This window comes from Branchiostoma lanceolatum, chromosome 4 (genome assembly GCF_035083965.1).
Source record: "Branchiostoma lanceolatum isolate klBraLanc5 chromosome 4, klBraLanc5.hap2, whole genome shotgun sequence".
Taxonomy (NCBI): domain Eukaryota; kingdom Metazoa; phylum Chordata; class Leptocardii; order Amphioxiformes; family Branchiostomatidae; genus Branchiostoma; species Branchiostoma lanceolatum.
Window position 1 is genome coordinate 9,616,653 of NC_089725.1, and position 14,632 is coordinate 9,631,284.

General features: G+C 43.2%; 3 protein-coding genes across 3 annotated transcripts; 1 reads left to right on the forward strand and 2 right to left on the reverse strand.

The window, feature by feature from the left end:
* The first annotated feature begins 1,140 nt into the window (after positions 1-1,140).
* Positions 1,141-5,024, forward strand: LOC136432486 (adenosine receptor A2b-like). Its single transcript, XM_066423799.1, has 3 exons — positions 1,141-1,393; positions 2,795-2,898; positions 3,382-5,024. Exons 2-3 carry the CDS (start codon positions 2,806-2,808, stop codon positions 4,324-4,326), a joined length of 1,038 nt encoding a protein of 345 aa, XP_066279896.1. The 5' UTR covers positions 1,141-1,393; positions 2,795-2,805; the 3' UTR covers positions 4,327-5,024.
* A 102-nt stretch (positions 5,025-5,126) lies between these two features.
* On the reverse strand, positions 5,127-7,554 carry LOC136432485 (kelch-like protein 24). The gene is made up of 2 exons (XM_066423798.1): positions 7,426-7,554; positions 5,127-6,953 (listed from the first exon to the last, which is right to left on the reverse strand). Exon 2 carries the CDS (start codon positions 6,942-6,944, stop codon positions 5,247-5,249), a length of 1,698 nt encoding a protein of 565 aa, XP_066279895.1. The 5' UTR covers positions 6,945-6,953; positions 7,426-7,554; the 3' UTR covers positions 5,127-5,246.
* Positions 7,555-10,099: 2,545 nt separating this feature from the next.
* On the reverse strand, positions 10,100-13,230 carry LOC136432489 (kelch-like protein 24). Its single transcript, XM_066423803.1, has 2 exons — positions 13,089-13,230; positions 10,100-12,339 (listed from the first exon to the last, which is right to left on the reverse strand). Exon 2 carries the CDS (start codon positions 12,328-12,330, stop codon positions 10,624-10,626), a length of 1,707 nt encoding a protein of 568 aa, XP_066279900.1. The 5' UTR covers positions 12,331-12,339; positions 13,089-13,230; the 3' UTR covers positions 10,100-10,623.
* Between the last annotated feature and the right edge of the window lie 1,402 nt (positions 13,231-14,632).

Genomic DNA, 14,632 nt, shown 5'->3' on the forward strand with positions numbered 1-14,632 from the left:
AATCCTATTAGGAAATTACATGCGTTCGCTGTAATCGCATGATAACCTGCATCCCAATGGGAGCAATATCAACCAAATTTCCGGAACCGTAGATATCTGTAGTACATGTGCAGAAATGTACACGCCACTTTCAGATTACACCAAGGGGGTTTGAATCTCCTTGACTATCCTTACGATTTTAAGAAAATTTCATTCAGCCATTTAGGTGATTAGGTGAAATGGGAGATGACCTTAGTGCTGAAATGTAAGTCCAACATTTCTACGTCTCCAGTTAGCCTCCTTTGCAGGCCCTCTAAAGGCCCAGAGACGATCTCCCGGCATAAGAACCTGGTCTTACACGTCCTTACAAGGCCTGCAAAGGAGGCTAGTCTTCAGTCACGTGCAGTGTTGATGCTTGTGTCCTTTTGTAGGGTCCTTTTGCTTAGTTTGAACCTTTGCTTATTCATGAGAGGCTCAAGTCGGCCTGCACGCCACTTTTCATTGAGGCCACAAGGGAGAAGGTATTTAGCCAGACAAAGTGTGGCAAAGATATTGATGACGTTTTCCTATCGGCATGGCATCAAACGGAATAGAATATCAAAAATGCCTCCCGAATGTGAACGAGGGTGAGGGCACACGATCGTAATGACGACATACCCATGTGACAGGACTGGCGATTTGTTTTCGGAAGGACATATAGGAATATATCCTATATGATGTCCGTGGTTTTCGGAATAGAATTTTTCAAAATCTGACCCGATACCAGAAGGCAAAAATATCTATTTTCCCTTCACTACTAGCCCCCTCCAAACCCCTGCTTGGGCAATATTAGAGAAAATATGTAGAACAATTTTCTAGTCTTTTGAAGTCATCGAAAGGTGACTTGATCGTTCCAAACGGCATTACGAAACGACCGTTAATGGATCTCCAGTCACACCCAATGTCTTTTAATTAGTTTCCCTGATTTGTGCAACACACCATCTGAATTCCATAATGATTCTCTCGTCTGATCCAATCACCAGCCACCCGCTGTTAACAAAATCAGCTCAGGCCAATGTTTATCCAAGGAGGTTAACCTCCTTGGTTTATCGCTCACCTCATCTCAATAGACACTATTTATCGGCACTTACCCGACCACCAACTGATAGGGTGTACTTACCCCCCTCCTGTGAAAACGCGATAAGGACAAGATGTAATTTAAAAGGTGTGAAATGTCTAATGTAAATGCTACTCCCAGAAGGCGAGAACAGTGCGTATGCGTGATGACCATCAACGATTTGTAGGACGACTGCTCGCCAAACCAGGGTGGTTTTCGACCTGAAACACAATCTGTATGTAGACTTGGAGTTGGTGCCCAGACAACCTTCTTCTGTCGTCCAGAAACCTCGGAGTTGCCGTTGGAATTTGAAACCTGGTAGGTACGACTCTTGACAATATTCTCTTGGCGTTTTTTGCGTGTTACATATTTCAAAGCAGACGGGTGTTTTCAGCTTGTTTTGGCAGGTCATTCATGTTGTTTTCCACGTATTTCAAAGTGATTACTGCGCAAGTCCTCCACCCAAGAAGGTGAACAACTTAAAAGGCGTACAAGACAAGTAAAAAGACGTCCTGAAAACACGTCAAAGCAAGGACGTTACAGTCGCTACGAGTATAGGGCATATACCCCCTGCTTGGAAAAGGGTCTATTCTTGAAATCTCGTTCTTAGCATCTTGAAGTTGTGTTGACTTGTGCCGCTAAAATGTGTCACTCATGTGCCATTGAACGTAAAAAAATGAGCGAAAGATGTACAAACGATGTTTAGGCAAAGTCACATATCCTGTGCATTAGTGCAACAACGTTGATCTGTTTTTCTTCATGAATAATTTTTGACTGGGGTCGGAGAGCCCTGGGAGAGCCTTTTGCATTTCGCGTGCTATCTTTATTCATAGACTTCACGCCTTGGCGTAATACCTACAAGGTTGTGTCAGCTAACACACCGCTGTGATGTACAGAAGACGTCAGAATGTTTACTCACCAGACAGATACAGTGTCATTTCATATCCACGTAGGACAATTTTCTGTGTCACGTCTAGTAATTTATGAGGCACATGCATGTCACCAAAACAGTGATTAAAAGCGGGCTATCATATAGAGACAAAAATAATTGATGACAACACTAAGCTCAAGCTAAAAGGTTTAAAAGAGACATCCTTGCCTCAAGATCTAGAGAACCAAAATGAATATAGGAGGTTTCAGATACGGTTGCCAGTCTTAGGGAGATTTTGTTTAATGAAAGTGGAGCACAACAGTGAGTCGATGGTAGATATGTCTTATGTTTAAATTTGTTCCAACCACTAACAAAGCCATAGCTATAGATCATAATGGATACTTTGTTGTTGTTGACGCTTGTTTGTTTGGTACGTTTTCGGCGATTGGTTAAACCAAGGAGGTTAAAATAGGAATTTAACCTCCTTGGTTAAACAATAATTTTTGTCAAGGACATTCCCGTTAATTGATACGTTGATACCGGACCAAAACAAGAGCGCTTATCTTCCCAGATATGTACTTTGTTCCTCTTTGTCTACGACTAGATAGTGATTATAAAAGGGAGTAAAGATAACAGCCACAGGCAATATTTGTTTTTTACTTAGCCAAAGACACCACTCATAGTCACCAGACATGTAGGCCGGTTTCCTCGGCCACTGTAACTACTACAGCCGGCCAGCCAACTAAGCCCACCCGGTGATTTTGTTGCCTGCCTGTTGCCTTTGACATTTTCATGTTTCATTGATGCTAGTATTTAATGACCAGAGCTCGCAATGTCTTCATACACAGGTCTCACAGCCATGGGCCTTGAAAACGTTTCTTGGAACTCGTCCGATGTTGACTGCCCTGACCAGTCGCGTCCACTGAGGTTTTATGTTTACACCATAGTTGAGGTAAGTTTGCAATACTGTATGTCTACATAAGAAATGTTGCTACGGGCATTTGAATACTCTCAAAGCAGAAGTTTCGGGGGAAAATTGTGACCTTCTTTAGATCATACAATCATGTTTTCTGTCACGTGGGGAGGGCTGACAGAAAAATGGGGCATATGATAAGAAGGTCACAATTCTCCCCAATGACCTCTGCTGGTAGAGTACATTCAACGACCTTCGTATTCTAAGCACACACGTTTTTCACATGAATATTAATAATAAAAACTATGACACAGGAAAAATTCAAAATCACTCGTCGATGAAGTAACATACGGTAGTATTCTGTCCACGTCAACAAAGACAATGTGTCAATATTATTGTATCTGATGTAGGTCGATTGCTTAAACAGTTACATTGAATATCTCAACATTCAGTGACCGTAATCTTTATTACTTTGTTACAATTTGTTCGTAAAACATATGCAATGTCCATGTATCTGTACAGGTGGTGATAGCGTTCCTGTCCATATTCGGGAACACCCTGGTGTGCGTGGCTGTCCTGCGGGGGCGGCGGCTTCGCACGCCGAGCAACCTGCTGGTCGTCTCCCTGGCGGTCGCCGACATCTGCGTGGGACTCTTCGCCATTCCCTTTGCCATCGCCACGAGCGTCGGTCTACCTCTCCACCCCTACGCATGCCGGTTCACCCTCTCCTTCATCATTATCACTACGCATGCTTCCATATTTGGCATGCTGGCCATTGCCGTGGACAGGTACATGGCGGTCGGGCTGCACCTGTCTTACGCCCGCCTGGTCACCTCCCGCCGCACCTGCCTAACCATCGCCGCCACCTGGGCAGCTGCAACCGTCATCGGGCTCGTCCCCATGGTGTGGCATCGTTCCCAGTACACCTTCACCTGCTGCTACTTCGAACAGGTCATCAACATGTCTTACATGGTGTATTTCAACTTTTTCGGGACGGTGCTCCCACCCTTGGTCCTTGTGGCTGCCATATACACCCGAGTGTTTCTCATAGCGCGGTCTCAACTGAAGAAGATATCTAAACTGAACATTGGTCTCAGCAGTCGTGACCGCAGGAAGGCCAAAATCAAGAAAGAACTTCGAGTGGCGGTCTCTCTTGCCATGGTTGTGGGGGCTTTCGCTGCCTCGTGGTTGCCTCTTCACATCATCAACTGTATAAACTTCTTTACCACGACAAGAGTTCCAAACCAAATAGTTCTTAGCGCCATAGTTTTGTCCCACGCCAACTCCGCTATAAACCCACTGATCTACACGTGGAGGTTAGAAGAATTCCGTAACGCCTTCAAAGCCATCCTGACGTCTTGGTGCCAGCGAACGTTCGGACCGGAGGAGGAACGTCATCTGAAACCTGTGCGCAGCTACGCCCAACTGAACATGGTAGAGATCCAAAAATCTCGCTCATTTCCCTAATGTCTCTACACAAATGTCCTCTGTGCAAAAGTTTGTTAAGAGACGAAAAAGACTCGAAATTCAGTTCTTCGTAGCTTAGCAACTCCCACTGTCCGGGACTTTTATTGCCCCTACTCTAGAGGCTGACCGGTCACAGACGGCTGCTATATTATATAAAGCGCAATTCAATCAGGCGCGGCGTCTGTTAGGTGGCTGAACATGAAACGGGCATTAGGGTACCTTAGCTGTGAATGAACTTGTTTAAGATACTCTTGATATGTACATTACTATAAAGAACTGAAATCGCGACAAAGAATTGTTAGGACGAGGACATACTAGTATTCAACATATTACAAACATGACAGATGTAAAATAGGTGGGTATTATTCTTATCTATTTGTGGAGGGAATCAAAGTCGAACCCAAATGTAGCCTCTACCAGGGCTCCGCAGATCGCTGTAGAAATCGGCAAATAGAGTGTACGACAGTTCGGCTATTGTTTCTCTCCCGGCAGTGGAGTACCCTTGGCATACTTTTCGCTCTATTTGCCAATTTCTACTATTTTCCCAGCGATCTGCGGAGCCTGGTAGAGGCTAACCCAAATGCACCCATCTACAACACTGTTACAAGCCTTAAACTCTGTAATCAGAATCTGTATCAGTATGTATACATTTTTTTAATCTTTGAATGTCTGGATTAAATAACACACAAGGAAATTAATGGCATCTAAGTTGTCGGTATGATATTTAAACCATTATTGGAATCACATGAACCTGCACAACAGATACCAAAAGCTTGATAGAAAGCAACTTTGATAAATAAGTAGTAGTAGTAACATGCAAGCATTATGGCACTTAGTAACATTATATTACTGCATAAGTACTAGTACTAAAATGTGACTTGTGGCTTTCTACAGTCTAATGCAGGGCAGTCCATCGTACATCAGTAATACTTCAGTATTGTGATGCAGGAAGCAAAGCATAGCTCCTCAGCCATGGTTCCAACATGGCAGAGTGATTGGCTGTCTGGATCAAAGCACATCACCTCTGCACTTTCTTCATCAGTTCTTTTATTATAGCCTCCATAGATGTAAACCTTCCCCCCGAGCACAGTCATTCCAGAACAAAATGGAACACCTGATACTACCTTATTCCACAGACCACCGTTTTTGCCAGGCGTGAAACAGAAAATATGTGAACCTAGTCGGGCATAGATACTGCCATTGAGGACTGAAGTTGTAACAAACGCACAGGCTTTAGGCACGTCCTCCATCAACTGCCACTGGGAATCACCTGGGCTGAAGCGGTACATGGTGGGAGTTGGTTTATTTTTATCATAAAACCCACCCATGACATATATGCTGCTGTTCAACACTGCAACTGCATGACAGCACCTTGGTTGTGGGAGAGGAACACCCTCAGTCCACTTGTTCTGCTTTCGGTCATAGACCTCGACAGATGTTAGTGGTGTAGATCTATCTTTACCACCAATTGCATAAACTTTACCATATAACACTGCTAGGCTATGATTGACCCTCTGTAAGTTCATTTGAGCAAGCCTGGACCAGGAGTCCAGTTCTGTCTGGTACAGCCACACATCATTGTCAGTGGACATGACAATGTCACTTGTACCCAGAACAGCCACAGGACATGGACTGTAAAAGTCCTCTGGTGGTTTGGTTTTATCAATCCAACTTGACCTTGTTGGCTCTGCAGAGTAGGTCATTGTGATGGAGTCTACATAATCTATAAAATCTTCATCCATCCCGCCTTGTCTCCCTCCAATGACCACCACTGCTTCCCTCAGACCGCTAGCACGGCGAGGACAGGTGCAAGGTGACTGGACCTCTCCTGGGAACAGCTGGTACCTGCGAGCTTCAGTCATGACATCCTGACAAGACTTGCGTACTGCCTCATTGTTATCTACATTCTCAAAGAAATACTGCTTGTCCATGAAGGGGAACCTGACCAGTTCCATCAGCTCGTTCATGTCCTTATTCCTCTCACCAGTGTCATGGTTGATCCATGTCATCACTGCTGTGTACACGACTTCTTCTGTAGCATTGAGGTCGTCAGATGAGATAAGTGTGATGAGCTGGTCCTTAGTCAACAGAAGAAACTCTGGTGTTTTGCTGACTGTTGCAAACTCCTTCAAGGCACACGACCTGGCTTTCTTCTCCAGGTCTGGGCAGGACAGCATGTTGCCTATGTGCAGCATCTGCAGACAGTTTTTGCCACTCAGATTGTTGGATATGAAAGTCACACAAGCATCACGCACAGGTAGGATCCGGAAGAAGTTGGCCCCTTCTAGAAGCTTCACAGCATTTTCTTCTGTGATGGTGACTTTTGACGTGTACGCATAGTCAACAAGAAGCTGCAAGGCACCGGGGCTGACTTCATGTATGGTGACTTTGTGCTCTTTGCTCTCACGAAGGCTGCTACAGTACATTGCGCGAAAGTATTCGCTGCAGGCAGCCAGAATGTTTCGATGGCATGGAATCTCTTTTCCGGAGACACAAAGGACAACATCTGTCAGAAGGTTGTCAGATCGCAGTTCCTGTAAGCCCTGCAAGAGGGAGCCTGCATGTGGATTGTGGCAGAAGTCGAATGATGCCTGTGATCGCTGTGCCTCTGCCATCATGCTTCAATCCTGCAAAAGAACAGAACTATATAAATTTATCAGTTACATTTCCAGATAGAAGCTGTTAGTGGCTTATATATTTCAACTGTTGGCAAAGCTAGTTAGACAAGTTTCATTTTGAGGTCCCTTGTCTTTAGATTCGCGATTTTCAACGTGCATGGGCCATGCGGGGGAGATCGTAGAGCTGTAGAAACAATCTGACCGGCAGTAGAACCTGGATCATATGTTGACAATCGCGAATCAGCTCTCCACTCACCCCAACACCCACCCTACCAAAATAAAGAAACGCCTGACGCTCCTAGAAGGCCTGCAAAAGAGGCTAACAAGTCTTCTCGCTGAGCTCAGTGATATATAATTTTTGTTAGACTACAAACAGATTGAAAATTCAGCCAGAATTCCGCAAATTATGAACTTACAAATTATCATAAGTACATAGAGTAGTATCCCTTCCCACCCTGTAGAATGTGTTGAAGACTTTTACCTGGACTACTTTGATCAGGAAACGAGCGCATTCAAAGTTTGCAACACTCGCACAGCTTGGTTGGCCGGATACTGCTCCTGGAAAACCACCAACAAGGGCGGAAAACTTTCAGAAGTTCAAAGGTCATTTCCGGGATAGTCGAAAATATGAGATTGAGAGGGGAATTTTCTACACCACCGTCCTGGTCCTGGTCACATGGCAGTGGTCGACAAGCAAAAGCTATTGTAATTATCTCCATGAAAAAAGGCTTTTTAATGGAGATACTGTTTTGCTTGCGTTTGGTGTTTGTGTGTATGTATGTGTCACCGGACACTTAAAGTCACCATAACTGTAGAACCTGTACATGGATTGTCATGATTTTTGGTATGTGGGTGGGTGTTAGGAGGAGGAAGGTCAAGGTAGATTTTGGGCCCCCTGGCATGTGTGACTGGAACTGCAATGGCGTATTTGTTAAAATCTTCAATGTAGAAGAACTTAAGAGTGGATCGACAGATCGTCATGTTCTTTGGTACACAGGTAGGTTAGACCAAGTTGTACACACTTAAGTGCAAACTTTGCAAATGAGACCGAATTTGCATAAGTAAGGAGGTAAATCGTTTGCATGGGTGTCGTCGGATGCTTAAAGTCAGCATAACTGTAGAACGTGTAGATGGATTGTAATGATATTTGGTATGTGGGTATGCGCTGGGAGGAAAATGGTCAAGGTCGATTTGGGGCCCCCTGGTTTGTGTCCCTGGAACTGCAATGGCCTATTTGTAAAAATGTTCTAAAGGGGTATAACTGAAGAGATGAACAACAGATTTTCATGTTATTTGGTACGCAGGTAGGTTGGACAGAGATGTACACCCTGAAGTGCAAATCATGCAAAGTTAGTGTGTTTGCGTGTGTGTGTGCGTGTGTGTATGTTTGTGTCACCGTGTGTGTATGTATGTGTCACCGGATGCGTAAAATCAGCTTAACTATAGAACGTGTGGATGGATTGTAATGATATTTGGTATGTAGGTAGGTGTCGGGAGGAGAAAGGTCAAGGCCGATTTTGGGCCCCCTGGTATGTGTCACTGGAACTGCAATGGCGTATTTGTCAAAATCTTTTAAGGTGAATAACTGAAGAAAGGAGCGATAGATTTTCCTGTTATTCACTATGCAGGTAGCTTAGACAGAGATGTATACAATGAATTGCAAATTATGCAAATTGGACTTAATTTGCATAAGTAATGAGGAAAATCTATATGTCAATTGTAGGCATGCTATGAAAGCCCGACAGCTGTTGGGCTCAAAAGTAGGTCATAAATTCCCTAGGGGTCAGACAGCCGGTGGTCAAACCACATATATACCGGGGTACTTGTTTCTATTATGTGGATAGCTTAAGTGTTACTTGATATAATGAAATGGTAATAATGCAAACCAGAATCTAATTTGCATAATTAATGGTGAAATGTTATAAACCCACTCTATTCAATTGTACGACAATTCAGAAATGCAACATATGTAATTGAGAAATAAAGGGACATTGATAGATAAAAGTTATGCAAATGAAGATCTAATTTGCATAATCAATGAGAAAATACTATAATTTCATATCGGTAGATAACTGAAATTTCATACTTGTGGAACACATAATATTAAAAAAAGGCACAAGCAACCTATGGCACATAAAACACAACAAGCAGCAGCAACAACAGATAGCTTGGGCAAATAAAAAACACCATATATACATATATAAAAACAAATTTCATGGAGATTTGGGGTCTTCAGACTCTTGTGTTGTACAGTATGTGATTTTGTAAGTCATATCTATAACATAGCAAATGATGTACAATAATTACCGTTATATGTCATCAACCTTGAAGCTTTAAAATAATAATAATAACTTTATTGCACAACAATGGTACAAGGTACAAAGTATGGTATTACATTGTTCTTTTATTCAAATAAATTCAAACTAATTACAAATATCCTTTAGGCACCCTCTTTGTGACTTGGAATGCACTCTATCTGAATGAAAAATGGAGATATTGTTTTGAGCGTGTCTGTGTGCGTGTTTCTCCGGATGCTTGCAGTCAGCATAACTGTAGAGCGTCTGGATGGATTGTAATGGTATTTGGTATGTGGGTAGGAGTTGGGAGAACAAAGGTCAAGGTGTTGCGTGACTTTGGTACTTCAGCAGAAGTTCCATTTATGCACCTTTTGACCTGAACATGCTATGATCTCTATTTTTGGATGGCAGATAGCTTGTGATTTTGTGAGGAAGAAGTTTTGTAGGTTTGGGCCCCCTAGCAGCTTGCTCTGGAACTGCATGTTTGGGCCCCCTAGCAGCTTGCTCTGGAACTGCATTGGCGTTATGTAAAAATCTTCCATGGAGAATAACTGAACAAAGGAATGATGGATTTCCATGATATTTGATATGCAGGTAGCTTAGACAGAAGATATACACAAAGAAGTGCAAATTATACAAATTGGGACTTAACTTGCATAATGAATGAGGAAAATCTATATTTCCATTCTAGGTATGTTGTGGCAGTTATGGCTCATTTGCATAATATATTTCATGGAGATATGGGGTCTATGAACTCTGTTTACGTCGCAGTATGGTGTGGTCATCATAGCGAATGTTAATCACGTGCATTTGATGTTACAGTGGTGTGGGTGGAAATTCAGTAACTTAAAATCAGAATCAAAATGACAAGAGTGCATGTTTATTGAACTCTACAATGCTTTCCATTTGCAAGCAAAACATAAGAGGTTCGGATTCGACACAGGGATTTTCTTCTTAAACACTCATTTAATATATATAGTTCATCAGTCTTGCTCAGGAATGTTAATGAGTCTTATTTTGCACCTTTTTAAATAAATCATCGCATATAAATCTTTATTACTTGACATGAAAATAGGTTTACCAATTAAAATTTCCATAACAATGGTGCTGCCATAATGCCAGCTTTGAATGTCTGGACTACAAAGCACACAATAATATCAATGGCATCTATATTTGCAGAAGAACGTTTAAATCTTTATTCGGGAAGACATGAATCTGCAACAGAGATTCAAAATGCTTTTTAGAAAGCAACTATGATAAAGGAATGCTACATGTATCTTGCAAGCATTATGGCACATAGTAATATCACTGTGCATAAGCTTGAAGAGCTAAAATGTGAAATGTGGCTTTCCACAGGCCAATGCAGAGCAGTCCATCGTACATCAGCAATACTTCAGTATTGTGATGCAGGAAGCACCATATAGCCCCACAGCCATGGTTCCCACATGGCAGAGTGACTGGCTGTCTGGATCAAAGCACATGACATCTGTACTTCCTTCATGGGTTGTTTTATCATAACCTCCATAGATGTAAAGCTTCCCCCCAAACACAGTCATTCCACATGCATAATAGGTTTGGATATCTGATGTTATCCTACTCCAGAGACCAACGTTTTCGTCAGGCGTGAAACTGAAAAAATGCCAAGTTAGCCGGGCATAGATATTGCCATTGAGGACTGAGGTTGCAACGTACCCAGTGGCTTCAGGCATGTCCTTCATCAACTGCCACTGGGAATCACCTGGACTGAAGCGGTACATGATGGCTGATGTTTTTTTCTTCTCATGATCATCATACCCACCCATGACATATACGCTGCTGTCCAACACTGCAACTGCATGACAGCACTTTGGCTGTGGGAGAGGAACACCTTCTTTCCACTTGTTCTGATTTCGGTCATAGACCTCGACAGATGTTAGTGGTGTAGATCTGTCTATACCACCAATTGCATACACTTTACCATACAGCACTGCCAGTGTGTGACCGTGCCGCTTTAAGTTCATCTGAGGAAGCCTGGACCAGGAGTCCAGTTCTGTCTGATACAGCCACACATCATCGTCAGTGGACATGACAATCCCGCTTGTTCCAAGAACAGCCACAGGACATGGACTGTCAAAGGTCTCTGCTGGTTTGGTCATATAACTCCAAGTTGACCTTGTTGGCTCAGCAGAGTAGGTCATTGTGATGAAGTCTACATACCAACTACCTTCATCCCTATTGCATTGTACCCCTCCAATGATCACTACTGCCTCTCTCAGACCGCTGGCACGGCGAGGATGGGTACGAGGTGACTGGACCTCTCCCGGAAAGTTCTGGCATCTGCAAGCTTCTGTCACGATATCCTGACAAGCCTTGTGTACGGTCTCGTTGCCCTCTACATTCTCAAAGAAATACTGCTTGTCCATGAAGGGGAACCTGACCAGTTCCATCAGCTCTTTCATGTCCTTATTCCTCTCACCAGTGTCATGGTTGATCCATGTCAGCACTGATGTGTACACGACTTCTTCTGTAGCATTGAGGCCGTCAGATGAGATAAGTGTGATGAGCTGGTCCTTAGTCAAGAAAAGGAACTCTGGTGTTTTGCTGACTGCTGCAAACTCCTTCAAGGCACACAACCTTGCTTTGTTTTCCAAGTCTAGGCAGGACAGCATGTTGCCTATGTGCAGCATCTGCAGACAGTCTTCAGCACTCAGATTGTTGGATATGAAAGTCATACAAGCATCACGCACAGGTAGGATTCGGAAGAAGTTGGCCCCTTCTAGAAGTGTCACAGCGTTGTCTTCTGTGATGGTGACTTTTGACGTGTACGCGTAGTCAACGAGAAGCTGCAAGGCACCGGGGCTGACTTCATGTATGGTGACTCTGTGTTCTTTACTCTCACGATGTCCACTGCACCACATTGCACGAAAGTATTCGCTGCAGGCAGCAAGAACGTTTCGATGGCACGGTATCTCTTTTTTGGAGACACAAAGGACAACGTCTGTCAGTAGGTTGTCAGATCGCAGTTCCTGCAAGCCCTGCAAGAGGGAGCCTGCATGTGGATTGTGGCAGAAGTCGAATGATGCCTGTGATCGCTGTGCCTCTGCCATCATGCTTCAATCCTGCAAAAGAACAGGACTATATATATTTATCAGTTACATTTCCAGACAGAAACTATTGGTGGTTTGTATATTTCTACTCTCCAGGCAGAGGTGTGGTTCCTGTTGGTTTTTGATGTGTTTTAGGTGTTTTTGTCAGGCTTTCTACTTTGTTATGTTTTTTTCTCTATAAACCGAACGCCTTGTAATAGACCAAACCAACGTCTCCTCTCAAACACAGCGATATTTTATAAGTTGGTCTGATAAAGGCCATGAGGCATACCGTAACTCTTTGTGGCCTCCTTATTTGCAGGCCTTCTCCTAGGAGCGCTGCATGCATTTTGGAGGGGGGGGGGGGGGAATTCGCGATTTCCAATGTGCATGGGCCATGGATGTGTATTGTTGGACGTGCATTGAGGAATGCTGGGATGGTAACAATTCCACCGCTGGGCCATGCGGGAGATCTTAGAGGCGAGGCACAGAAACCATTTTTCCGGCATTAGAACCTGGCACATATGTAGACAATCGTAAATCAGCCCTCCACTCACCCCAACACCCATCCTACGTTACCTCCGTAAAGATAAGGAAACGCCAGCGCCCCTAGAAGGCCTGCAAAAGAGGCTATCAAGTCTGCTCGGCGCTCAGCTCAGTGATAACTACAAACAGATGGGCCAAGAAAATTCAGCCAGCATTCCGCAAATTATGACCTTACAAATCATCATAAGTGCATAGAGTAGTTTCCCTTCCCACCCTGAAGTAGTTGTAGACTTTACCTGGACTGCTTTGATCGGGAAACGAGCATTCAAGACCAAACACTCGCACAGTTTGGTGGCTGCGACAGATGCGTGGTGTGATTCCTGAAAATTTGGAAGGGCGGGAAACTTCCAGGAAGTTCAAAGGTCAGTTCTGGGACAGTCGAAAATATGAAAGGGGGGATTTTTTACTCTTCAAGCAGATGAATGTGTTGGTTTTTGACGTGTTTTATGCGTTTTTGTCGTGCTTTCTATTTTATAAAAATAAACAAGCAAGACAAGAGCATTGTGTCCCCCACCCCCCGAGCTAGTCAACACATGACAAAAAATGCCGACAAATTGAAAAATACATCGTGTGGTAGCCTAGGCTACCAGATGGCGTCACTTTAATTTGCGCAATTCCTGAACTTACAGAAATAAAGGGCTAGATGGCTGTCGTCGGATATGTTTGTCCACGTATTTTGTCGCTTCGATTCTTGTTACAACGCTAACGGTTTACCCTAGAATTCAGTCTTAATTATTTAAATAGCTATGATCCACCCCCAAACGTCAATAGTCCAACACGACGACGTTCGGGCTAACAACGTTTGTGGTCTCTATTTTGAAACTTTCAGACATCTTGATTTTTGGCTAATCTTGTTCTTTTCGCGCTCTCGCATTAGATTTGACGTTTGCAGAGGATGTAATCCATAGTACTTACTTGTTGTGGTATTATCTGATTTCCATAATTCAGTGAATAATAAGTACCTCATCAGCGAGGTTTATCTCTGGCCCTGTTAATGGTACCTGGAAAAGCCAAAAGTAGTGGATACAACAACAACAACAACCACCATGAATATAAAGTAAACCACAATTTTGCGTACATATCAGGAGAATATATTTACTTTCACATATTTCAGCAAACAACTCTTCAACAATTGTAATTCGTTCGCTTATCTAAATCCATGGACCTGCCAGCAAGTTTCACTTTATTATTATTATTTCTTTATTTCAGGCTCTCACTGGCCCATATGACATAGGGACAAACATGAAAAACAAAGATTATATACAACATTTTGAGACAGACTAACAATATTATGGCTATGTGTAGAGGCGGCTCCATAGGTTGGTGAAAAATGAGTTCTTGTAAAAAGAGTCGGACCTGAGTACGAACTGTATAATGGCATTACTAGAATTGAAAATCCTATGTACAAAGGAGTGGCACTGTTTACGCCATCTGGCGTCGAAGGTATCGGTATGATTGCACACGAACATTTCACTTGCGCTGCAAGATCTTGGGAAACTCATAATTATACGGAAACAATTGTTGTAGGCAATTCGACATTTCGACAGAACACTCGAGCGAAAAGAATTCCATAACTGCGCCCCAAAGAGTTGGGAGCAGTGAGACGTGAATAGTGTTTTCTTAATAGTAGGTGAACAAAGACAAAATTTTCGAATTATAGTATTTGCTCGACAATACAGGCCCCTTAGTTGGGCAAGGATACAGTCATCATCGCTCAGTCTGTCATTAATAGCAATTCCAAGATATACAAATGATGTCACAAATCTCAGACACTCTCTAT